At 39.0% G+C, this 27952-nt stretch overlaps 1 protein-coding gene across 2 annotated transcripts in view; it reads right to left on the bottom strand.

The window, feature by feature from the left end:
- Positions 1-15: 15 nt before the first annotated feature.
- GLRB (glycine receptor beta) overlaps positions 16-27952 on the bottom strand; it is an 81526-nt gene continuing 53589 nt past the window's right edge. The window contains exons 6-9 of one of the 2 annotated variants that reach the window (XM_019521691.1): positions 24941-25081; positions 19867-20019; positions 12912-13204; positions 16-2944 (exon numbers count right to left, since the gene is read on the bottom strand). In XM_019521691.1, the coding sequence (XP_019377236.1) occupies positions 2648-2944; positions 12912-13204; positions 19867-20019; positions 24941-25081 (884 nt within the window). In that variant the 3' untranslated portion in view covers positions 16-2647. The remainder of the gene's footprint in view (positions 2945-12911; positions 13205-19866; positions 20020-24940; positions 25082-27952) is intronic. The other variant, XM_019521694.1, reaches the window with a different exon arrangement.

The raw sequence follows: 27952 nt of genomic DNA, 5'->3' as shown, positions 1-27952 counted from the left end.
CCCCCCCCCCCCCCCCCCCCCCCAGTCAAGGTTTTAAGTACCAAAGTGTCCAGCAATATTTGGCTTTCCCTTTGAAGCTAAATTCTGGTTGCCTATGTAAACAGACCCTTGGAAACTACAGACAAGGGAGACAGAGGATAATTGAATATCCATATCCTTAATGACAGAACTTTTTAGACCTTTTATAGATTGTTCCTAAAAAAATTACCAATAATCTACTATACGTATTGTGATTTGTAATTTAAGAGCAATCAATTAGAACTTTTGACAGAAGACCTAAGACTATCCAAAAATAATTTAATTCTTGTGTGCTCAGACAGTGTATAGGTCTCAAGGAGACACCAAGTGAATTGCTAATCAGAAGAGTAAACCTTTGATTTGAAACTGGAAGAGCTTGTGTGTGTGCGTGCGCAAGCAGCTATCACCACTGGCACACACTGTGTGTGTGTGTGTGTGTGTGTGTGCATGAAAGGCCAAATGAAGAATTTGTGAACTTTCTTTTTGCTCTTTCTGTGCAGTATCTAGGCTCCAGATTGAATTGAAATTTGGGACAAAAACTGCATTCCAAATTACAAGATGCCATGTGAGATTTCTCCCATGGTCCAGACTGTCCCACAGGTTTCAGACACGTCCCGCATGAAAAAGACATTTGTCTCAACAAAGGTTATTTGACTTGTTTCTCCTTGAAAAGGGACTGCCATAGATTTAGTTTGAATATCCAGTTATTTCCCCCCCCCTCAAATTCCTATTTTTACCTTGTACAGAAGATTGATCACAGATTAATTTTTGTATGGCACCCAGTAGTGGGAGCTGTCTCCATTTAATATTTTGACTAACAACCATACCCTAGTTACATAAAAGGAAATGTGTTTGTCTCAACCCAATGAAACGGTACTCCGACCTTAGGAAAGTCCCTGTGTATTATGTGAAGGTAGCTACTCAGGCTAGGAAGAGCAAATCTGCGAAATTTGCAGGGCTGGAAAACCTGGAGAGAGGGGGAGCATATAGGTATTCCAGCCTGTAGCTGCCTCCTCATCACTGTGGGCAACCTGGGGCCCTGGATCCCTGACAGAGGATGGGAAGTGCTCTCATGCTTTCATGGAAGAGCCCATTATCCTCCACAAAGAAACTTGAACAGCTGTACACTCTTTTAGTGTTGGAAGAAGGGCATTCCTCCTGGCACAAATGTGACACCTGTCCATGGTCTCTGCTATCACTTCACAAAGGGCAGTGTCGTAGTGGCCACAGAAATCCATGGGTACTGATCCTTACACTACATATTTGACTATTATATTTTTATAATCCTAACCATGTCAAGTGACTGGGTCTAGGGAGCAAAGGCAGTCTCTCACCAGACCTCCAGTCTGTCACACCCTTATTACAGATAGGATTTTGTTTCCAAAAGGAAGCAGCAGTATAAATGGGCTGGTGAAGGCAGACATTACAACTACCTCTTTGGCCTCCAGACAGGAAATCTTGACTTTTTTTATGGGCTGCAGTCTCTTTGTCCTTCAAACAATTTTCCCCTTCATTATGACTCTTAGATCATATTTTTGGTCAGCTGTGCTAACATGCACAAGCTTGGCCAAATGCAAATGCAAACCTTGAGTATGAGTCAAGGTGAGAATTAACTATGGAAACAACTGGTTCATTTAAACTCAAGAGTTTTGAACTTCAGTGTCTGCAAACACAGACACACCAGATCAGATGAAAAATAAATTATGATTCTTCTGTATCACAGGCATGGAAATGTTTCTTCAACTGAGTAAGAGAACAAGAACATGTGAAAATACACAGTGCAACCTGAAATTTTAGGCCCTATCCTGTGATATTTCTCCAAACCTCCTGTGGCCTACAGCCTGGAGACCAACCTGTTTATAGATTTGTTTGGTATCATATAGAAACAGGGAAGACCCTACCTTACATTTCCTCTCTGTCTACAGGTTTTCTAACTTGTGCCTGTGGTGACGGCTGCCAAAATTTGGCCCAATATTTATTACCATCATAACTTCACATCTTTGAAGTATGCTAGCTTGAAGGATGCAGCATATTTTTTTTTCTAAATGAGCTGATTTTACAAAACTAGTCATTCTCTGTTCTTTATTTTTCCACACAGAAGAGATCAGCTTTATCAATACTTCCTCCACTTACAAACTTTAAATAATATGAATTACAACTTAGCTTGTTCTTCAACGGTGCCATCTAAAATTATACAGGAACAAGATTTTTTTTTTTTCCCAAAAGCCATGAGAAGAGCTCTTAAATACTACATATATTATAATACTGATTTTAATAATACTCAACGTGCACATCAATTTCATTATCAGAAACACTTTAAATCTTTGTATGGTACTAATAACTGAAGAGAATTATCTGGCTTTATAATGAATGCATTGCCTTTCATATATTCCTAAAGCAGGATGTATGCTGTACAGTTATATACAACGATTCGGCAGAGCACAGACATTGCAGTGTCATGCTGTCATTCAAAGTTAAGATGCCGTATTTTCAGTACAATCACATGGCATCTAAAATGCAATATATTGTTTTGCAAATGCAAATAATTTCACAGAGTGGCCTTCATGACTAGGAAAGAGAGTAATGAAATGGGATATATATTACACAAATGAAAAAAATAAAAGATTTATCATAAATATATAGACCAGTATATGACATTGAAGAACAGGAAGCAGAAAGGAAACAGTGCTCTTGCATAAAGATCAATTCGTTTTGCTGCTGATGGAATGACGGGTTTGGGAGGGGGAGGTTTCTTGTTGTTCTTGGCTTGAGATTTCCCAAGCCCATTGTTGACTTCAATGGGCTTTCCATAACAATCATAGTTTGATAATTCAAAATCCCTTGGCAAACTTCCAACGATGCTGAAATCATTGGATCTCAGATCAGATTTCGAAGTGCAAACTTTTTTGCATCTGGTCTCACCAACCTATGAAATAAAGAGTTTGGAAAATCATGATCTACTCCCCAGTATTGACAAACATAATGCAGCTGTTAGAGAAAATAGCAAACAAACCTATAAGAAATTATTTGTTAATGGGTATTTCATACATTAGTGTAATTTGCTGAATGGTTGCATTAAGTACTTAAGGATGATCAGTCAATCATATAAACTAATCTAAACATTCATAATTGTATAATTTTGCATGTACAAGATGTCTCATGCTGTGGAAGTAGCTATAGTTAGATTGCTCCATTTTAAGGCTACAGAAAGAGAAAAAAATATTTTCCTCAGCGGATTCAGAGCTCAATAATTTTACCAAATGGATATTATTTAATACTTACATTATGCCCAGAAGCTCCAATCCAAAGTAACTCTAAACACTGTAGTACTTTATACAAAAGACCCTAGCAAGGTATTCTACATCAGACAATTAACAGACATAGCTTCTGTCTTAGATGGACCCCCTGAAAATGTGGGACAGCATCCTCTTTGTATTAACAATCCATGGTGTCTTTATAAAGACAGTTCATAGAAGTGCTATACCACTTTGCTAGGTCTGCTTACTAGGGGTTCGCACTTGAGGATTTCAGTCTCCTGAGAGATTGAATTCCTGTCTTTCTCCTAGCTCTGTCTAGTGCCCCACCATTCCTGGGAGTCATGTTATAGGAGAAGTATTACAGAGCCCTATGAAATGACCTGAGAAGCCTAAGGGTATGAGTTCAAGGGCTGGTGTGAGCCTTTAGAACCAGCCCTGGGAGCTGCAGGAATTATGGTCTTGTTGTCTAGTTTATGGGTTTATGTGCTGAGCTCCTGGTGGGTAGATTATGAGTTCAAGTCTGGATGTAGCCCCAGAGTCTCAGCCAGGAAAGGAGGGCATGAGGAAATTTTAAGCAAGTATGGGCTAGATGAATGGACTCTAAGAGGGATAGAAAACTGGTAGAGCATTGGGCTCAGAAAGTAGTAATCAGTGTCTGGTTGGCAGCTGGTGTCAAGTGGAGTGCCCCAGGAGTCAGTCCTGGAGCCAGTTTTGTTCAATGTCTTCCTTCATCAATGACCTAGAAGATGGCCTAGAGTGCACCCTCAGTAAGTCTGCAGCTGACACCAGGCTGGAGGGAGTAGCAGATATGCTGGAGGGTAAGGCTAGGAGTCAGAGTGACCTAGACAAGTTGGAGGATTGGGCCAAAAGAAATCTCCTAAGGTTCAACAAGGACAAGTGCAAAGTCCTGCACTTAGGATGGAACAATCCCATGCACCGGTACAGGCTGGGGACTGACTGGCTGGGCAGCAGCTCTGCAGAAAACGACCTGGAGGTTACAGTGAACAATAACCTGAATATGAGCCAGCAGTGTGCCCTTGTTGCCAAGAAGGGTAACAGCATACTGGGCTGCACTGGTAAGAAAGTGACCTACTGTTGCCAGCAGATCAAGGGTAATGATGATTCCCCTCTATTTAGTACTGGTGAGGCAACACCTGGAGTACTGTGTTCAGTTTTGGGCCCCCCACTACAAGAAGGATGTGGACAAATTGGAGAGAGTCTAGCAGAGGGCAACAAAAATAGTGAAGGGGCTGGGGGACATGATTTATGAGAAGAGGCTCAGGGAACTGGGCTTATTTAGTCCAGAGAAGAGGAGACTGAGAGGGGACTTAATAGCAGCCTTCAACTACCTGAACAGGGGTTCAAAAGAGGGTAGAGCTAGACTGTTCTCAGTGGTGGCAGATGACACAACAAGGAGCAATGGTTTCAAGTCAAAGCAAGGGAAGTTTAGGTTAGATATTAGGAAGAATTTTCTCACTAGGAGGGTAGTAAAGCACTGAAACAGGTTACTCAGAGAAGTTGTCGAATCTCCATCCCTGCAGGTTTTTAAAACCTAGCTAGACAAAGGTTTGGCTGGGATGATTTACTTGGGGATGGTCCTGCTTTGAGCAGGAGTTTGGACTAGATGGCTTCCTGTGGTCCCTTCCAACACAAATTTTCTATGATTCTCTCTCAGTCACAGACTTGTCTATTCTGCTATCCCATAAAAGGACAAGGAATGACACTTAACCATCATTCATGGACTAAAATTTTGAAAGAAATGGTTACCAGGGGGGTTTCCTTAGGCTGTGAAGAGTTCACATTTTAGATAAAACAAATATCTGAAAGGGTGAAACTGTAGGCAATTTGAAGGAATTTGGAGATCACTGGTAGGCAACAATTTGAGCTGGACATCTAATTGTACTTTGATCTCTCCCAGTGATTCATTTAATTTTAGAATATTTGAAGAAAAAGTAAGGAGAAAAAGAAGAGAAGTAATTTCAGCATTAGATTTTCTTGATCTATTGACAAACATTTTGAAAGCTGACACCAGATAAAAATAAAGCTGGGTTTAGGAAACATATGGTAGATACTATTTGGGTGAGTTGGGTGATTCCCTCCCCTTTTTTTTTTATTGATCAGGGTGATTTCAGGTGGGGATGGGAGGAGAAGGAAGAAGTCAGCCCATGTTCCACTTCACTGTAAGTTTCTCATTCGTTTCCATATGTGTCAAACTTTGATTTTTGATAAAACCAGGGCATTTGAAGATAGAATCTGCCAAAGCTGATATGCAAAATACCCAACAAAATTAAGGGTTATTTTTTAAACTTCGGACATTTTACTTCCATAATTATAAAGCCTTTTTTTCCTCTTTCTCTTTTTTTAATCTTGCAATTGGTTTCTGAACAGTCTGGAACAATCCTCTACTCAGAACAGTCAGGTCAAACTCCCTACCTAAGATCATGCTTGATTTATTTATGAAGAGGATGATATGTTGTGGTTTCCTCCAATAGTAGAGTGCTTTATCCAGGAGGTCTCTCCCAGACCTATAACCTACAAACCTATCTAATTGCATCTGCATTGGGAGATGTAGATGGCAAAAGTAATATGCATGATTGGAATGTAACTTAGCTTGTAATTTAAATATTTTAGCTAAAAATATCTGGGATATATTTCTCTTCAGTAATTATTAATCTATTTACACTGAACAGTGTCTGACTCCTATTCTACATAATCAAAGACACTCAGGTTTGATTAACAGATATACCACACATTCCTGCACGTCAGAACAAATCATGTACTTAGGGGGCTGACAACCAAGCTCTCTTATGTGTGTGCACAGTACCTTGCACACATAGGTGCCACCAGAAAATAATACAAAAATATAAAAAACAAACAAACAGTGGAACTGTCAAGATTAAAAATTAACATCACATTGAGCACATTTTCAAAACAATTCTCATGCAATCAAAGGAGTTGGGAGAAATTATTAAGTCATCTAGTCCCAACAAATGTACAATTGTTCACCACAATAACAGAGCATAACTTTGTCTTGTCTAGTTCTAACTACTCTACCACCTTATAGGGCTTGCACTACTCTGCTTTGGAGACCTTTCCATACTGTAACAAATCTCATTTTTAAGAAGTTTTTGTCTGATACTCAGGCTAAATTTTCCCCTTGTGATTTTATTATATTATTCCTAATTATACTTCTTGTACCACTCTTAATTATTGCTCTTTCCCAGGGGGTTTGCACTGTTTCCATTTTCTCATTTAGCTATTGCTTAGCCAGGCTTTTAATCCTCTCTCATAAATCTTTCCACTTCCAAGTATTTTTGTTGCTCTTCTCTAAATTCCCTCCAGTATACCTACAATTTTCTGGTAATGAGGTGACTTTGTACATTTTAAAAAATGCTCATTTGCCTTTTGTCCCTCTCCCTTCCCCCATACCTGGAAAATCTGGGATTCACATAATACTCCTGTAAACTTATCAGAAGACAGAGGATATTTTCTTTAGAAGTCAACTGCTACGAAGGGCTTGGTATTTAGACCATTACACTGAAGATTTACAGAGAAAGTAAGTCTTAAAGATTTAAGGCTCTATGTTGGGTCAGAGTTGACCACAGTTTTAGGTAGAGTTTAGATTATGGTTTGTATGGGATGGTTTGGATAGGGATGATCCTGCCTCAGGCAGGCAGTTGGACTAGATGACCTCTGGAGCTCCCTTCCAGCCCTTCTTCTCTATGACTCTGATTCTATGGCAACTTCCAGTCCTTGCACATCAATACCTTCTTACTAAAACATATATTCCTTGGCATATATACCTATTTTATATTTTCTCCACCCTGGATCTTAATAAATCACACATAGGGCCTAAACTCAGAAGTTTCTAAGAAAAGACTTATATATTTTTTAAGCCAGAATGAAACCACTGTAATCATCTAGTCTGACCTCCTGTATTATACAAGCCACGCTACTTCCACACTGCTTCAGGTCCACCAGCTGTAGTTAAATTAGAGCATATATTTTAGACAAACATTAAAGCTTGCTTTAAAAGTCTCTACTGATGGAAAATTCTCCACAACCATTCTCCATTATTGGTAAGTGAGTCCAATAATTGTTCACCCCGGCTGTTAAAAATTTGCACCTTATTTCCATTTTGGATTTGCCTAGCTTCAATTTGCTGTTAAAGTTCATTATACCTTTAGCTGCTAATGAAAGTGCCTTCTGTTATCAAATTTCTATTCCCTATATAGGTACTTACAGACTGAGATGATATCACATCTAAACCAACTTGAGTTTCCAGTTTCTTAACTTCTAACTACTTAACCAAAATGCTGCATGAAACCACGTCAAATGATTTTCAGAAATCAGTATACTACCATAGCACTATTATCTTTATCAAACTTACCATGTCATAGAAATCTATTTAAAAAAATGAGAGGATATCTATTTTACATATACCTATGTTCATTGGCTTTAATTTTATTATCCTTCTTTTTAATTAAGTTCCATATCAGCCATTCTTTTATTTTGCTCAGATTGATGTCAGGCCTATAATTACTCAGGTCATCCTATTTACTTTGTTTAAAAAACAGGCACATTAGCTTTATTGAAGTCATCTGGAACTTCCCCAATTTTCCAAGACTTATTAAATATCAACTTTAATGGTTCACAAGGCTCCTGGGCCAGCTCTTTTAAAAATCCTGGATACAACCTAACCAGACATGACGATTTAAAACTGTTTGACTTTAATAGCTTATTAGCTAGGGTAGGAATGGAAAGAATATCATCATACAATAAGAACATATCATCTGGATATTTCCCTAAATACAAAATGGAAATATTTATTGACCAGTTCTGCCCTATTAATGGCAATTCTACCATTTCCCTCTAGCAACAAACTTGATACCATTAATACCTATTGATAGGGTCCCTTTTGGCCTTTGCATTGTTCTTAAATATGCAAGCCTTTTGTTCTCAATATTACTTTTCTATAATTAATAGAATCAATATTATATTCATTTCTGTCAATTTTTTACTGCTACTTAACCTTCCTAAGTCAGTCCCTGGCTGTTCAGACTGTTGGATTTTTTTGTTTCTTTTGTTCCCCTTTCCCCCAATCCACTGGAAGTTTATTTCTTGATTATGCCTTTTTGTGCATCTATTAAGATGTCCTTAAACAGGTCCCAATGATCATTCACATTTTTTCATTCATTTAAAATTCTCCTTTCAGCTGATTTTGTTTACAATTGTTTTCAGATTTGTGAAGTTTGCCCTTATCCAGTATTGAATATATATTTTGCAGGGACTTTCACTCTATTTGCACATAAATGTAACCAAGTCACAGTTGCTTTTATCTAAGCAACCACTTTTAATTCTGTATTCAGTTCCTATTTATCTATTGTCTCTCAAGATGATTAAAATCTGCCATGCTCGATACAGTGGTTTCTGACATAGAACATTTGATAAGTATAATTTCTAGTGATCTCAAGGACATTTTAGTACACGCAGCATGAGACCTCCAACATATATTTTACAGACTAAAGTTCCCCATGGTAACAGTGTTTCTTCCTCCCACACAGTATGTGACTGACTGTACCAAGAGTAATGTCACAAAAGATACAATGTGAAGAACCCAAGGTACCCATGGCTTGCTTTGATTTGAAGTCAGCAAAAGGTACAGCTAACCAGCTCTGTACTTACATATCACAAATAAAAAATGTGCACCTAATGATTCTGGAAGACAAATCTCTGAGCGGGAAGCACACACATACGTGAAGGGAAAAACCACTACAGAAGGATCAGATGAATGATCACCAAAGGTCCGATATATTATAAATCAGTACAGATGAAAATAATAGGTATCAGATGCCAGGCATTGTTCTGACATGATAACCAAGAAATATGAGTATTTCTCTTTAAGAATGACTGGTTTTGGGCTGTTATCATCACCTTCAGAGAGCCATTCATCATCTGCCATAGTCATTATTCTTTTACCAAATGTTCAGCTCAGTCATCAGCATATTATACATGTGGGATGGCTTCTATAGATGGGCATGATGAAAATGTGACTTTTCAAATCCGGGAGGATTTGCTCAAGTTAACAACGTAATCTCACTCTAAAATCACACCACCAGTGGCAGCAAGGGAAAACTGACTCATCTCACAAATAGTTCTGCTTTTCCTTATTTTTTAAATCTTATAATGCCATTCGGGAGGTGGGCGGGTGGGAACCTTCCTACGTTGACTCTCAGCAAAATGTTCAAATTCACACAGTTACCACAATGCTGCATCTAAGATTACCACTGTTTTTCCTTACACTTAGAACAAGAGAGACTTGCTGTTGAAGTAAAGGTGGAAAAGAATATTTTTATAATCACTTCTTCTTTGTAGATTTAGGTCTTAGAACTTTCTGTACTGGCAAAAAATTTTTTAGTGTTTATGTTGAATCTTTTCATGTTTTCAAGCATATGGGTGCCCATGGTAACTTTTTAATAAATCTATTAGCTTCATTTAACAGCACTGATTACAAGGCATTGCTAATTTACCTGTGAATCCAAACATCTGAAGTGTATCCATGCAATGGGATGCTGGTAGAGCTGATAGAGTTCTCCTGTCTTTGGAATTAGGTAGAGCTCTCCTGTCTTTGGAGGGCAATGCTGGTGAAGCTCTCCTGTCTTTGGAATTAGCTTTCTTCCTCCACTATAAGCACTAAGCAGCATCAACCTATTTGACTTAGGAGCTTGCTGCATAGCCTATTCCTGTACTCAGGATTCTGAGGCTAGAAAGGCATGCCACAGACTGCTATTTCTGTGTAGGACAGAGTATTGTTTGGGTCTGAGTATTCAAAGATTTCAAGGGTGCCCAGAACCTCAGAGAAAGGCTGTTTTATTTAATATGAACAGAATATTCGCATGCATAAAAATGAGAACACTCTTTGCTCAACTAATTACTATGTGGCTACATACCTGCCTTTTATAGGCAAATGGTTTGGCATGCTTTGGCTGGTTGCTATTACTGTGCTCTTCTGCACACACAGGATGATAGTGACTCAAGCACTTCTTGTATCAAGATTAAAGATGCCAGTGATAATATAATGAACCACTAGAGGGAGCGAGAGGGTAATTTGTTGCCAGGTAGATTACAGTAGGAGTATTAAGTGTTAGCGTGATCTGTGAGAAGTTAATAACTTTCCTAGACATGGCATGTGGTGCTGAATTCTGAAATTTTCTAGACATATACATTTAAGTGGAATAAATTCATTTCCCTCTTTAAATGGAATAATAAGTTAATTTTATATTATTTTAAAACATAGGCCATATTATCTGCCATCTTTGATGATTCCTCTCTGCTCAGCCTTTCTTCATTTCAACCACATAACATGTGGATTTATCTCAGAGTCTATTAACCATCACATCACAAGGAGGTATTTCATTTGGACATAAAGAGTATTTACACATGCATTTATTATGACCTCCTCTCTCTACCATTCGCATGCATTTGACTCTCCAGTCCCCTAGAATGAGCTGATAGAACTCCTCTGTATCTTCCTAGCCAAGAGTCATGTGGCTCAGTCAGCTGGCCTCTTTTCCTAGCTCACTATGGTGCTCTTTCCAGGGATTATCAGTCCCCAAACATCTGTTTTTAAAGGGTCTGGGTCATAAATCCAGTTCCTACACCTTGGATCAAAGAACACTGGACCTAGGGCATTACTAACCACAAAGAAGACCATCTGACAATAAGTGAAGATTCTTGTATAATTTGGAGGTACTTCTAAAATTTCTTAGCAAAAGCAATGTTTTATGTGCACCTGTTTTCTGACCAGCAGAAGCTACAAGTGTAGCACTGTATCCAGAACATAGTATTCCCATAAATAGAATAAAGGTATTTGTGGGTAAAAGTCCTTCACAGCCCAGGGGATACACTAGTAAAACAGTCCAGTCTCAAACATGTAATGCCATTCTCAGGTTTCCATAATGCAGGATATGTAGAACAGGTTTATGCAGATTTTGGAGGGGAAATCCAAGACTTGAGCATAAACCTTCAGGTCATCAATTATTCTATTGTGGGAACGGGAAGGCTTTCTTTGAAATGTTTTACATTTATTTAGACCCCTAAAACACATGGTTATATGTATTCTTTTAAGAATCCTGTGTTGAATACTGATAGTTTAGAACAAATTACAAAATGATCATTAAAAAAATCCTAATTGTGTTACTCCATGTATTTTGGGCAATTAAAAGGACTGTGTGTAGCTAGTATGGTGTATGTAACCAAAGGAATAAATTATTAGGATAGACCATCACATACCTCTGTTTTTGCTGGCAGCACTGTTACATTATTGTCAAGTGACAATCTTGTCACTGATACAACTGTGTACATATTTTGACAAAAAGAATAAAAATTACTGACTGTTCTGCTGGAATGCTGCATCTAAATTATAGCTTTGTAGGAAAAGGTGCTTCAGAACAAGGGTATAATTCTTAGCTGTTTAAAATTCAGTGCAATAGAGAAGCAAAAGTGTTGCTGTGCCACTTTTAACCTTTCCTCCAAGTCCAGGGCTGACTGGGGAAAGAGATGAACTAGTCCCAGGTGCAATTTAGGACAGTCAGAAGGTTGCTGTAACTTAGCTCTGACAGAATGTGTTCACTTGAGTTTGTAGTACCAGCTGGAATATGGCAAAGTGTACCATATTTTATCCTCAGCAGGTTTCCTTCACTTCCTGGAGAATGCCAACTTACTAGGTCATCATATCCCACAAGCTGATCCTCTGATGCCTCCTCAAGGCAGCTTTAAAGTCATTTTGTATCATTCTGATACACAGCAGGGGCTCAGATCTGGCTTAATATCCTTATTTTGCATATCTAAATTGTTCAGTCATTGGATGTTGAGAGCTAAATTGGTGTCTTATGTTAACTCCATTAACATCAAAATAGTCTCTGCTGAAAAATATGCATCAATTAAATATCATTTAGGACTGGTGGGGGTTGGCCTGTGTTGTCTATAACTCTTTTACCAAAAACAGATGATGTTACTGCAGTAGGAAGCCAGCACCAATATTAAAAACTTTGGCACAAGCCAGTCCACATATGATCTTTAATCCTACTAGGAAACTGAATAGATTTCTTCATGAGCCCTGCAGCACAAGCAGAAGGGTAACAAGCAGGCACATATTTCTCCTATATACAAATGCCTGGACTTCTGGATCTCTGGGAATAAATATTCTTTATATAATACTCTGTGTCACTGCATTTCAAGTAAAATAATAAAACTAGCCTAATTTGAGAACATTCTCAACAATCCTTACTAGAATCATTGTCTTCTGAATTAAACCCAATTTGACAGCTATTAATTAGACATCAAGATGCTGGCCATTGATTTACCTGGAACCCAGCAGCTGGCATTATACTAGCACATTAAAAAAAAAGAAACAGCAACAAAAAAGTCCCTTGAGCTTTTCAGCAGAGAACAAGAAGCCAAGTCACTTGGGGCCAGTTGTTCAGAATGCTGTCCATAAATGATCATGGTATAACCAAGTTAACTGCCCTTGCTATATCTAAGTTTAAGCATTATCCAGAATTAAAAATAATATATCTCTGAAATAACAAGGATTACATAGAGCCCGACTTGCTAGTATAACTTTACAGCTCTTACCTGTAAAGTGCTGATGTGGACAGGAGTGCCTGTTCCATTCACTGTATTTTTTTTGGCTGCATTTCCACCTTTCCCATCTGCTTGCTCTGCCTTGGCAATTTTTGCTTTTTCAGCTTCAATTTTCTTTGGATTGTTCAGCATTACTTGAACCACTGCATACTCAACCAGCGAAGCAAACCCGAACAGGAGGCAAACAATCAACCAAACATCTAAGGCCTTCACGTAGGACACTTTGGGGAGTTCAGCCGCAAGAGTAGTACATTCGGATGCCAAGCTGAGCACTGAGAAGATACCTACAAACAGTAAAAATAGATATTAACTAATGAAAACCTATCATTTGGTGCCCTTCCCCTAAAACATATATGCTATCAGGTTTTAACTGATGACTTTTCTTAACAGTGAATGGAATTTAATGAGTATATTATGCAAGAGATGACTGTTCACTGGATACATATACAATGCATACACTAACACCTATATAACATTTACACTGCACTTAACATTCAAACACAATTTAATTAATATTAAATCTGAACATATGCTAGTATATTCATTTTCATAAATAAGCAAATAGACACAAATGTGCTGAATTCTCGATATGGGCACACACACATACACATGCAACAACTAGGAAATGGTTTTGCATAAGATATATCAAACATATCAGAACAAGGTGCATGTAGCTCTGGGAAGATGGAAGGATATGAAATAAATATGCTATTTTAACCTGGTCCTTTCTTCCACATCTTTTGGACCAGACATCATGACTAGAACTCAGCCAGAGATGTCCTAGGAATCTGTATTTTTCATAGCATAGAGCATACTTAAAATAAAAAATACTTAATATGATCTGTTGCTTAGTGTAACATGTTTAGATAGAGAGAAAACATTCCTTCTGATCCAGAGAAGAAGCCAGTGAATCCACAATTATTTGTGAAATGGAAGGAACTGGGGTGATTGAGGGCTATACAGCCATTTATAAACTCATCATGAAAGACCCAATGATGTGGGAGGCCTCTTGTATGGCTCTAATGAGCACTGCTTTCCTAAAAGATTTCCAAAGCTTGGCAGTATCACGATGCTCATTTCACAAATGGCAAAATGTAGAAATCACCTAAAAAGAGGAGCTGCCTGCAGTGTTGCATATCTACATACAGTCATGTTTGGAAAAGGATAATTCTTTCACTGGTTGTCAAACAAGACACGTTCACTTTCATCTCCCATATTCATAACTCCTGGGTTTAGTTTTATGAACACTAATGGTATAATTCTTTCCTTGGTTGCACCTGAGAAGACTGGCTGAAGTTAATGAGGCTATATGAATGTAAATGAGTGCAAAATTTGGCCTTCAGCAGAAGCATCTAATTATCTCCTTTAGGTTGATTGCATGTATTGTCCAATTTATGAAAAAGTATTGATAGTTCAAACATGAATACTTCTTTTCTGATCCCTTATCCAGGACTAATGCCTGGAACATTTTAATGATACTGAAAATATTTGCATTAGTCCATCACACTGTTTAAGTCTAACATCAGACTTTAATAGTACCACTCAGATTTTGATAAGATTGATCAAGCCAGTATATCAATAACTGTAAACACTTGATACTGCTGTTTCCTAACACTTTATTTAGTATTCTGGATGGCACTAATTTAACACTGGAAGTTTGTCAGATATTAGCTGCTAAAATGAAGAGGACTAAAGCATAATGATGACACCAATGGTATATAAAGTTCAAATATCCTAGATACATTATCTAGAAATAGGTAATATCATTATAGTGTTACATAGTCAAGAACTCCTATTTTTCCAATAGTATAATGCATTTCCTGACTTACTGAGTTGTGAGCTATCAGACTGATATACCTGGGCCAAGACTGAATATGAAAAATCCCTACATAAGGAGAACCTTATCTTGAATATCTACTTCCAATTTACTTTTCATTCTTTACAAAATGTATTGCTTAATACACCCATGCATGTCTATTCAGAAGCCCTTAAAATCAACATCAATTCCAAACCTGAATCAACTAGCAGCCAAGGAGGCCACAACCACAGATTAATGAAAATCTCTTTGTAACTGCATATTTTTCATCACTGTTGTAGAAAGTAATTTTTGTTGGCCTATTATTAGTAGTAGTAGCATTGTTGTTGTTGTGCTATTAATACATATTTCTTGAAAACTTATTCAGCTTTGTATAGTCACTGCCCAAAGTTACTTAAAATGTTGGAACTTGCGAACTTGGATTTCAAGTTTGAATCTGACTTGCAAATCCCACTGAGTGAAAAGTTTACAGTAGATCTGTCATCACTTTGTTCAATAGGGCAGTTGAGGTCACTGTAACCTGCTGCTAGTTCCCACTTATCTCTATGTCTGGGGTAGAAAGTTTAGTCTCAGAATGAGATAAACTTTTAAAAAAAAAAATCACACAAGATTTCAAGAAAAAATATAAGCAGACAGAGAAAAAGAAATATTCCATTAAGTAACCTTTCAGTGCAAAATCAAAACTGGCATCACTTCAGAAAACCTGAGAGCAGATTTGTAAGAGCACCTTTCTGTGTTGATGTATTTGACACCTACCTATACTAGTCAAAAACCAAGTAGATCATGACTAGGGAGAAAAAAATAAACTCAGAAGTGATATATATAGATATAGATACATAATATTAGATATATTTTTATATTTTTAACAGACAGTAATGGAACAACTTGTTTATAGACATTGATTCTTAATTCTTGCCAGTTAGTTTTTGCTTTATAGCCAGGAGCAGAATGGCTATATCTCATGAATAACTCATGAATATGAACTGTTCATATTCCTCTTTCAGTGTGTATGACCTAGCATTTGTCAAAATTAATTTGCCATCATGCTACTAATTTCTGTAGCTGTACAAAGCTACTCTGCAGTTCTTCGGACATCTCTAATTCTAATATACCCTAAATCTTATGTAACCTGAAAATTTTGTCCAGTCTTACTGTCTTAATGGATACCAGACTGTTGTGTTGTAGAATCTCATGTTCTACTAAGGTTCCAGCTCTGGGTAGTGACTAATCATTGACAAACCTGTAGGTCAGTCAGGCAGACTCCCTGTATGCAAAGACCAATGACCTGACAGCTTTCTTGGGTAGTGGGACCTTGCAGTCTGGCTGTCTCTACATTTGGAGCGAAGTCTTAGATTAGTGATTTCCAAACCTGGGTGCTGCATATGATTCACAAGATAAACCCAAACATCTATATATGATTCACAAAGATAAATCCAAAGGCTGCATCCAGACGAGCCTGGATGTTTGGTTGCCCTGGGACAACTAGCAACGGTGCACCCTGTGCCACTGCTAGTTGTCCCCAGGGAATGCCTGTGCCATGTGCCCTCTAGTGCATGGCAGGTTCTCTCAGGTAGGGGATGGGAGGCTGGGGCTGGCACTTGGCTGGCCCCAACAGCCTTACCTGGAATCCAGGGGGCCTCCTGGGATTGCAGCAGTGGTGATCATGCTACTCAGAGTCTGGCTGGCAGCTGAAGCGTGGGTCCAGCCAGCCAGGCTCTGGTTTTGAGCAGTGCATGTGCCACCCTGCTGCTTTTTTTTAGCAGGTTTTTTTGACCCCTGGATATCCAGGGGTTGCTCCCTCCCCCACCCCCTGCACTGCTCCCTTGCAATGTGGAGAACAGCTGAACATGCAGTATGGGATGCTGCAGAAGTGTCTCTGGTGCGTTCATCTGGACGTGGCCAAAGATTTCACATAGGAATCCACAGCAACAAAAACATTTTGATGTGCTGTGGTCTTTCTGAGTTCTTTGCAACAGACAAATTCCTGTCTTATTTTCCATAGTCAAAGGAAGTGAAAACTAAGAGCTGGCATTTTCCAAGGGGTGCCTTGAGTCTAGAAAAGCTGAGAACCACTATCTTAGCCTCTCTGAGTCCCCAGTTGCTTAGAAACAGTTAACCTGCATCCTGGTTCTGGGCCCTCTAATTTCCCTAGTCATAGCCTTTAGAGACAACAAACAATAAAGCAAGGAAGCATAGGTGTATAGAAGGAGTTTCTTAAGCACTACACACATACACACATTTTACTCTTACAAAGTACAAAGGTTTCAGATCTTTGAAAACCAATTCCTGAATGCAATTCCACTTAATCCACCTTTACCCCCTTTCTGTGGATTTGGTTCAGATCCTTAAGGGGGGCAAATTTTATTTTCCACACTTTCCACCCACTCCTTCTATGCCTTCTCTTCCTATTGATGAAACTTCTGTCCTTTGGCTTGGAGAAATGCCTTCTTTCTAAAAGTTTCTCTTCCCCCCTTGCCTATGTGTTCACTAAGGAAAAAAACAATCTTCTCCAAACCTCTTTTTCCAGATCACTAATTCATATATTAACCATCTTTTCATTGTTGGCTTTCAAAGCATTTTATGTTTCTTATTCACTTGAACACCTCTGAAAGTCCCAGCCATAGAAATGAGTGTCCCAGTTACACTTTTTTCTAGAAGTAATTCCAGTGTGTTACTTTAGGGGTGAGTCAAGAGTACCTTCTCCTCTTTCGAGTTCAGGAGCAAGCTGTTCCAAGAAGCAATTTCTTAAGATCTGGCGAAACTGTTCCCCAAGCCTTGTCCCCATGCAGATGGTAGAAGACAGCACCTATTAGTCCTGCTTTACTAGTTGTCTCCGATTTCTCGACACGAAACACTCAATATAATTTTCTTTATATGGACAACTGTTACTATAACCTTATATCACAGAGTGCCTTCTGTGTTTGTTTGGGACCACTACAGCCTTGTCTGTTCTCTAACAGAGCCCCCCAAACCCAGCCCAAGCTTGGTTTCTAGAGGAAGATGGAAACCTGTGCTTCTTCCCACTTTGAAATTCTGGCATTTTGGTCCCTTACCCTCCCTGGTTCTCTATGGCTCTGACTCAAAGAGTAAGCATCCAGGTTTGCTCCAGAGAGAGAGGCTTTGCCACCTTTGGGGAGACCCACTATAGCCCCCAGTCCCAAGCAGTACACAGAAGACAGTCTCTTCAGAAAATGCATTTCCTGGGGCAAAGGCCACCCAGCCAGAGGTTCTTTATCCCCTCCAAAAGGGGTCAGCAATCCCTCCACTGCTAATCTAGCCTGCACAGCCCAAAACACCCCCAAAACTATTTCCCTTTTCCCAGCTCTACAGATCCCCAAAGCTCCTCTACTTCTCTCAGCCCTCCAGTTTTTTCTGGCCAGGAGTTGCCAGGATGCTTTTTTCCATCCTGCTATCCCATGTCATGCTTATTTCTTCAGGATACCTCCTGGATATCCAGCATTTCACCTGTCTTGATATGTCAACAAAGCCATTTAAGACTGTGTTGATGCTAACAGTCCATTTTGTCTCATTCTACACTTAGCCAGCCCCGGCAGTTAACTTTTCATTCTCTGCACAGGCTAATGAAGTAAACTGAGTTACACAATATTATAACATTGTGAATGCAGTTAACACAGAAATACCGCAGTAAGACTCATTGTTGCATGCTCTGCTTGCTCTCAACCTAAAATAGACTAGGATTCCTAGCCAAACAGTTATCAGTATTTTTAAAAAGACAAGTGAAAAAGGAAAGGGAAAAGCATATGCATGTGACGTCTCTTCTTAAATGCTCCTTTGTAAAAAGAGACAGTAAAAACTATAAATATATATAATTTATATTTTAATTTTAACACAACACATTATTATGCACAATGTAATTAGTCAGGGTGATTCTTTATTAAGAATATTAAATCTATGCCCCTTTTGCCTAGTAGCAAATAGGGAACATGCTTCTGCTCCCAGTGAAATCAGAGGATTGTTCTCATAGGCCACGTCTAGATGAGCATGACCATGTGGTATATGGCACTGTAGACATGTCTGCAGCACCACATACTGCACATTCATCTGTTCTCCACACTGCAAGGGAGCAGCATAGGGGTTTGTTTCTTTACCCTTGGATATCCAGGGGTCCAAAAAAACCCAGGCAAAACAGAGCGGTGCATTTGGGGGTAGCATGCACCACTTAAAACTGGAGCCTGGTTGGCTAAACCCACACTCAAGCTGCTGGCCAGACTCCAAGCATCAGGATCGTGACTGCTGCAGCCCCAGGAAGCCCCCAAGTAAGGCTGCTGTGACCAGCACAGTGTTAGCCCCAGCCTCCCTTACCCTACCTAGGGTAAACCTGCTGCACATCAGAGGGCACGTAGCCCAGGCATTCCCCGGGGACAACCAGCAGCAGCAGCACAAGGTGTCCTGCTGCTAGTTGTCCCTGGGGAACCAAACATCCATGCTTGTGTGAACACAGCCTTTGATTTCAACAGAAGCAGAAGCAGTTCTAAAGACTTGTTTTATGCTTCAATTCAGAAAATTCCTTAAGCACGTTAAATGGAAGTCCAAGTGCTTAAGCATTTTACTAAACAGGCTAGACTTCAGCATGATGTTGAATTGCTATCATAGTCACCTGATAAGAATATCTGATAACAGTGACTGCTCATTCCTCTCAAAACAGTATTGTTCACACATTGTTCTTTACTTTTCAGACAACTGCTGCATGAAGTAGCTATTCTTAGTTATAATATCATCTTGGCTAGCCATTTTTTATTTCAGGATTCAAGTTTCTATCAGGTGCCTATTCACTTACTATTTCTAGCATTTACTATATATGGATAAGATTAAAGGAAAAATGTTTTCCAGATATAGAAAATAGGTATATCATAACTTTTTTGTCCAAACACTAATTTAGATGGCCCAAATAGAAAATGTGCCCACTGTCTAAACACCAGATCTTCTATTAACCAAAACCCTGAATGTAGAGATGTCTTTTATTGGGCTGGAAATGATGTTTCAATGAAAATGAAGACCATGCAATGAGAGTGAAGTTGCTTTCAATGTCCACTCATTTGTTATTAAAGCAACTGAAAATGGCAAAGTGGTGCTAAGTGAGTTGTGACAGTAGGTGTAAATGTGGGTTACCCAATGGGACTCTTGCAGCACTTGCATCAGGATTGATCCAAAATGACAGCCAGGACAGAACAACAATTAGCAGTGTAGGAGCATAAACACCCATCATGTAAAATCCAACTTGTCGTCTTAAAGTGAAGATTACTTCTACACAAGTGTAATAACCTTTAAAGAAATAAATGCATTAATGTTCTAAGTGTTTTACAAGCTAACCTTTTCAGATTAGAAAACCTTAGAACGAGTCAGGTTTCTGTTCTCAAGTCAATTTTACCACTGACTTCAGTAATGTCCTTTAAAGTTTGAAATCAATTGACATTATTCAAATGACAAAGTATTCAATTAAAATCAAGTGATTGAAGCTTGCCTATAAAAGTTATAACACCTAAAGGAAAAAGAAAGCCACAACTCAAGATCAGTCTGTTGTATCTGCATTCTTACAGCACAGAAGAATCAAAGTGCACACTACTAAGCCAATGTCTACATTTCCCTGTAGAAAGACATGGAAATCCAGAGTGCTATCTTGCTCTTGCCAGCAGTTATTCCTGCAGGGATATGGATTCAGAATTGTACATAGAGCAAAACCAGCTGAAAGAAGGAGAACTGAAAAATATACTACTGTATTTCAAAAGAAGCACAATGCATGGGCATTGGCTAGAAGTTACACTCCAAAGAGTCTCTGAGAGCTAGGTGCCCAATTCTCCTTGAATTTTAATGAAGTTTAAGCACCAAATCCCTTAGGCTTATTTACAAAATCACACCCATTAGCTATCTTGGGTAAAGGAAGGACTCAGTTATTAAAATAAAGGTTAAATAAAGATTGGGAGGATTAGAAAAAGAGGAGGCCTAACCATGGCCTAAATAAAAGTTCTACAATAATGAAAGTTCAGAGACAGACATTTTTAGCTCAGTACAAAATTTAAAGAGACAATCGCCTAAACTTAAACTCTGACTGGTGCAGATATGGGTTTAGGCTTATTTAAATGTGGGACTAAAGAAATGCTTGTAGTGCTCACTTAGTCCCAAACTGAGTCATGCTGTATTTGTTCTGCAGTTGCTTCCACTTAAATAAGTAGCATAGCCCCCTCAGGCCAACCCTGCATGTGCACCAATAGTCTCTGCTAATATATCAGTGTACAAATCACATGGCAGAGCTTTCTGTCACCATCACAGGGAAAAAGATTTCCAAGATGCTTTTCAACAATATTAAATGAAAACGTTGTCCCACTACAGTTTATACCAGAAGTTAGGATATGGACAGACATACATTTGTCATGGCTTCCAAAGGGCAAAGTGAGCTGCTGCTCAGGCCCACTAAGCAGCCATTACGCTATAAATGTTATGTATTCATAAATCGATCCTACAAATACAGACAAACTGCCTCAACTTTGAGCCTGTATGAAGCATGGTTAACATTGGAGTGGTTTAGGTATATTTGCATCAGCTCCAGCTCATACACAGTAACAATAAGAACATAATAGCTGCAGAACATCTTGGCTAGGTATAGACATTAAAAAAGCCTGAGTTGGAATCAATCTAAGATATGTAAGCAGCATAGTTTAGATCAATAGCAAACAGAGCTTACATTCGCCCTTTGGTGGGGGCAGGGAGGGTGGAATCTTAGACCATGTTCCACCATTTTTAAACCAGTCTATATGGCTAAGGACAGACATTCAAAAAGCCTGAGCCTGAATTGATTCTACCGTTGCAGGTTAATCTAATCTGCAAAGCTTAAACCAATTTGGAGGTGGACATACATATTCTTTTCATTCCAGAAATGCAGGCACATGCCTGCAGTGGTTCAGGCTAGAAGCCGGGGGACACTAGAGCAGCCTTTCCTTCTCTTCCACAGTACTGAGCTGAGAGGGAGCATGGCCAGGCCCGGCAGGATGCTCTGATTAGCCTACCAGGGAATTGCTAACAGTGTTTATCACTCCTAACTCGGTGTTTGAGAAAACAACAGAGGGATATTACCAGCTACCTGTTGATTCTGCCTTTGTCACTGTATGGACTGGGGCCAGGGTCTGCTAGTTAATCCACAGATACCTCTCAGCAAGTATACCTGCTTAGCAGGGAGTAGAGGGGTGGGGGGGTGGAGCGCAGCCTGCAAGTCCTTGCTGGAACTCCATCCAGGGAGCAGAGGGGAGGGGCCAGGTCTGCTGTGGAGCAGAGAGACCCACCCAGCCCAGAGAGCATGCTGTGATGCTGGCGGTGTCTGCTTTAACTTAAACCAGCAAGGGGTCTGGGACAGACATTGCATAAACCAGTCTGACCCAAATCAGTTAGAGGTCTGATACTACATTCAACCAGGTTTGGCTGAAACTGGTGTGAGATATTTTCAAACTGGTTCATGTGCACTGAATATCTGTTCTGTTACAGGTTTAAACCAGTTTCTGATCATTTACACTGGTTTATGTGTAATGTCTGTCCCTAGCCTATGTGCCAAATTTCTGTTCTGTTACAGGTATAGACTGGTTTCTGCTCACTTATACCAGTAAAAGTGTAATGTCTGTACCTGGCTCTTAAGAAGGAGTGCTACTTTTTATTTTGAAGCTGCTGTAGTGCAACTTAAAATGTAGAGCTTCAGCAGCAAGAGGTGAAACACAATCCATTTTTACCTTATATTAATAAAGGTTATTTTATGTCCGGGTTTTCCCAGACATGTCTTCTTTTGGGGTCCTCCCATCTCCATCTGGGCAGTTTATTTAAAGTATCAAGAAATGTCTGGGATTTTGCTCTGCCTCTACTTTCCTAGCACTTCCCAGCTCACCCCAGCAAGGAGATGCTTGGGGCTGGGAGGAGCGGGGACAGGGCGATTGGACAATTGGGCATCACATGCTCTACATACAGCCCTGACAGCTGCAGGCAGGTAAATTTATGGGGAGCAGGGATTGGAGGGCCATGGCTGGAGACTGTCTGGGTGTGGGCATGTGTGCCTGCTGAAGCTGGGGTTGCAGAAGGGTGGGAAGGGGGAGAGATGTGTCTGTTCTCCCAGTTAGGGAAAGGGGTGAGGAAGATCTTTGGGGGCAGCAAGGAGATGCATGGCAGCAGTGTTGGCAGGGACAGAGAGCTGCAGGTCAGGAGTGAGGGGCACTGGCAGGGTTCGGGTAGGTGCTGCAAGTCAGGAGTGAGGAGCACCAGCAGGGCATGATGGATAAGGAGCTGCAGCTCAGGAGTGAGGGGTTTCAGCAGGGATGGGAGGGGCACTGGGTTTGGAAGTGAGGGGTAGGGGCAGGGCATGAGCATATCACTGCCCTCCCCTCACAATCATATACCCTTCCCTCCAACCGGTGTCCTCTTTTTTGAAACTGGAAATATGGTAACCCTACCCTTCTTTGAAACTGCCAAATATTTCCAGCATATACTGTATTATTGCAAATCCATTGTTACCAGATGACAAAACATTTTGATTTTCAAGAAAAAGATGAGTCAACAGTTTAATGAAAACTTTCAGAAAGTTTCAGAAAATTTCTAACTGTTAAGTCATTTACTGATGATCAAACTGTACACGAAAGAAAAGGGAGGAACATGTTATGATGACATGTACAATATTCCATTAAGTAATATCTCAATATACCATCAAAAATGGTGGATCGTGGGAGAACACCACTACTATTTTGCTTCTTATTGACACTAGAGACATAATGTTTAGCTATGTTCTGAACATGTTATCAAAACAAATTTATTTAGGATAGCATTCCCTCGGATTGCCCTCATCTTTGCCAAATAATTTAAAGGCATAGGATACAAATCGGTCCCTCCGATAAGACAAGCCTGTCTCTTGTGTACCATCATCTGTTTCCCCATTGTCTATAAAGATTTATTCTATCCTAAAAACCCCAAGCTCAAATTCTTTTTTTTAATTTATTTTTAAAAGTCTGGTTATTACCATTTTTGAGTAATGTGTTGTTTAATTGTTTAAGAATTAAATGACTTTGTGGCTTCTACATAAATTTGTATCTGACATGAATTTATACCTGAACGCAATTATTGCCTAGGTAATTGTGAGTTGAACTTTTACAACTGTATAATTTTACCAGTTGAAGGTGTGAAGTAATTATATAATATTTAAAAATGATAAATTGACTAGCAATAATATGTTTCCTAAGGCAGACATACCAGGTTAGGAATTTACTCCTGTTGTAGTTGATTACAGCTGTAAAGAACGTTTGCACCCTCTAAGCTGAAACAATGACCATCTCACCCAGTTTTAACTTTAATGGTTCCAAGATTCACTAACATTAGTTGAGAACTCTCCAAACACAGGGTGTAGATCCACAGTACCTCTAGAGTAAAAGACCCTTTCATTTAGCAATTATCGGAGCTACCATCTGCAAATTTTGTTGGGAGCTTTCTACAACTTACAGCCATAAACTACAATGGAACCAAGCAAAATAAAGATGATTGCATCTGGATGTGAGCAGTTTCCTGCGTACTACAATGTTTAATTGAGGTAACAATAGGTAAACCATTAGAAGCCAGACTACAGACATCATTGTAAAAAGCAGTAGTACTTAGATTTCAGCAAATAATCATGCTATTGCAAAGGTACAAATACAATATAAATTCTTGCCATAGTGATTTGTTTTCAAAAGCACATAGAGAAAGCAAGAAGCTACACAAAAAAAAGTTTGAAGTACTAATAATAAAGCATTACCCATTTCTGAAATAACATCTGACAAACTCAAGAAACCAAAATGTCCCAAGTTTAAAACAATTTAAGAGAGAAATTCTAGATACATTGATAATTAGAACAGACAAGCCACTTCCAGGCCTAAATAATTCTTCTTGAGACTTTGGAAATGAAATGACTCCTGGAGGACCAGAAAACACTTAAACAAAACCAATAAAGCCTTTTATCAGGATCTCTTAATTAGATGTCTCAATTTCTGAATTAGTTTGTGGTTATTATATTTGACTGTTGCTGTATTATTCTGATTTTAAATTACTGATTAGTTAAAAATCTATGTTACTAATTTTCTCTCATGCAAAACAGAAACTATAAACTTGACAGTTAGCCAATGACAATACATAGTAACTTAAAGCAGCTTGACATTTTTCAACAAATAAGTTTCTAAATATTACCTACCTGTGCCTTTGTAATATTTGGTACAGTTACCATATTCAATATCCTCCTTTTTAATGTCAAACTGAGGCAAAGCAATTTTCTCTAACTGAACAGGATCTCCAGATTGCCAAATAAAACGTAAATCATCAGTTGTATAACCAACTACAAGGAAAAAAATTAAACAACTCTTAAATCAGAGTAAAATCAGAAAGAAATTCATATGTTATAGAATATTCTCTGATTATTTGAATTTTGCTTCCTGTCACAACATAATCAGATGATTCATCACTAGATTTTTTATTGTGTCTTTCTTATTTAGGGCTCAAAATGATTTTATATTACTGAAAACTGAAATTGAATGTAAGATTTTCAATTTAGTACTCGCTATTTAAATTGAGAAAGTGATTTTCCAATACTTTGAAACTTGTGTAGTAATTTACATCCTGATTCTGCAAAGGATATAAACATGTAAACACCTTAAATGTGTTCTTAAGTCTCATTGCTTAACACAGAAATTTAAGAATGTACTTAAATTTGCTTGGCTAAATCTGGGCCTTTACTGAGTACAAAAGGGGGCATAGAACTAACATTCTAATTTGGTAGCCATACACCTAATTTACATTTATTTTGTACAGATTTAAAGCCCTGATTTAGGAAAGTCCTCCATTCAGGAAAATACTTGGGCCTAAATTATACAAAATGAAATGTGGTTTCAATGTTTAAATGCTTTCTGGAAAATAGATTGATTTAAACACATATTTAAATGTTTGCCTAAATCATGGCCTATCCAATTTCACAAGGTGCAAGGTGATGGAGTAAACATGATATGTTATTAACTAAAGATGTTTTCATTTTCATGATTTTACAAAATGTCATTTCTGTATGGCCTGTATTGATTAAAATGAAATTAATATAGTCAATGTGTGACAAATGGCAGTACAGGTAAGGGACATGAAAGGAGTATGTTTAGAATATAGAAATATTTATGGAGCTGTCCTATTCAGGAGGTGAAAATTACTCAGGTGTTTTTCACATTAAAAAAATAGCTGTGATTTAATTAAACTAAAACATTAATGCAGCTCTTGGACTTTTAAAAAGGTAGTAATGTTTTTGTGAAAGCTCAAACTTCTCTAACTTTCCTACTTTCAAATGTGTGTTATAAAAGTTATGAAAGTAAGCTTTGATGCCTCACTAATAAATTACTCTTATAATTTTCACAATGCACAATACATTTCAATGAAAAAACCAGAATTGGAGAGATTGACTGTCCAAAAGACAAAGAGATACATGTAGGGTTCATAACAATAAATATAGTTGCAGGGAACTAGTCAATAAAATCTAGTATAGGCAGCATAGCATGAGTTATAAAAGGTATTTTTAGAAGGGATGAGAAATTAGTGGAGGAATGACAGATAAAGCACACTGTTCCAGGTAGCTGATGGTGCTAAGGAAAAAGATCAACTTTCAACATAAAATGGGGACAGAGAATTGAAAAAATACCTAAAGTGTCAAAGCAGAGGAGAAAGAAGGGAATACAGAGGCCATTATGGGCATGATCAGGAAGGATCAATGGATGCAACATAAATGGATGAGAGACATGATCCTGGGCAAGATGGACATAAGGTCTGACCCAGTAAATGGTAATTCTTCATTATTAAAGGCTTTTCAAGACCATGGAAATATGTATGAGTGAGATTACAGCAGGCTTAGTAGACTTTAGTTTGGCTAGGATAGCTACAAGAGGGTGAGGAGGGCAATATCGTAATCAAGGTGTGCAATTACTTAATCACAAAAAACAAATTTTTCATGTGTATGCTGAGGAAGTGACAGACTATGTTGTAGAGGTGATAAATCAGCCAGACAAGCACAAAACTGTAATAAGAGAAATGGAGATTCCAGGGTCAGAGATAACTCCAAGTTAATTGCCCTACGAAGTACATGGTTAAGTGAATGTTAAAAAAAATAAGGGGGGGGTAGCAGGTATTCACTTAATGGTGCACCATGATCTGATGTGCGATCCCATTAATCATACCTTCTACATGGCAGAAGGATATTCATACCTCCTGCATGGCAGGAGGATATCCTTTTGACAGATGGCACAATTGTTGGGATCAGAGATCAGATCCCAATCACGCTACTAGCAGCAAGAAGCCCAGGGCATGGGTTTACAAGTGCTGGGTGGGGGCAGTCAATAAGCTCCCCCACCTGGCACCTGCAAATAAACAGACTGCCTGCTGGGACCCCCAAGCCTCTACTCGATCCTGGAGTCCTGGTGAATGGCTAAAATCTGGGTGTTCATCTGAGCTGTACATGCAGTTTTTTGACATCCCTGGTGCACAAGGATTAGGGAGTCTCTCCCCAATACAGGGTCCCCATGCATCAGAATGTCCGAAGTACTTTGCCTTTATAGTGCAGCCCTCCCTTGGGGCTGCAGAGAACAGCAGGAAAGACTGCCAGGAATGAGGGTCACTAAGTTGCCAGTGGGGGGGACTCCTTGTAACCCGGTTCCTGACAACCCATTTAAGCATCAGGACTGGGGCTGTCCCAGTCTTGATGATAACCCCCACCCCTATGTTGATGCTGACAGCATCGCATGGACATGCTATATTTTCCAATTATGGTGCCATACAAACAAGCCAAAAGAACTCCCACATAACTTGCTGAATATTCTTGTGGCTGGTTTGCCATTTTATGGTGCAATAAATCAGCTGTACATACAGAATTTTTACTATTTATGGTTTCCTATTTATGCTGCAATTAGTGACTTAATCACACGTTAAATGCAATTTAAGAGATCAAGAGTTCTTTGAAATAGGTATACTTGTATGACACAGAGTTTTTCATGAGCTATGACAAAATAGGTTGTTGCCTATGAACATTAATCATAGGCAGAGGAAGAAAAAAAGACTTGGGGGGGCGTGCTCGCTCCCCAGCGGGTCTTTGGGGAAGGTGCTGATCAAGGCCCCACCGGTGAAGGAGGGAGCAGGGCACATGCAGGAGCAGGTGCTCGGGTGAGTGGGGCCCCAGCTGAGC

The sequence above is a fragment of the Gavialis gangeticus genome, unplaced genomic scaffold (assembly GCF_001723915.1).
Source record: "Gavialis gangeticus isolate Ggan-Ray unplaced genomic scaffold, GavGan_comp1, whole genome shotgun sequence".
Lineage (NCBI taxonomy): Eukaryota > Metazoa > Chordata > Crocodylia > Gavialidae > Gavialis > Gavialis gangeticus.
The sequence above is the reverse complement of the archived record's forward strand: the minus strand, read 5'-3'. Positions and strand labels throughout refer to the sequence as shown.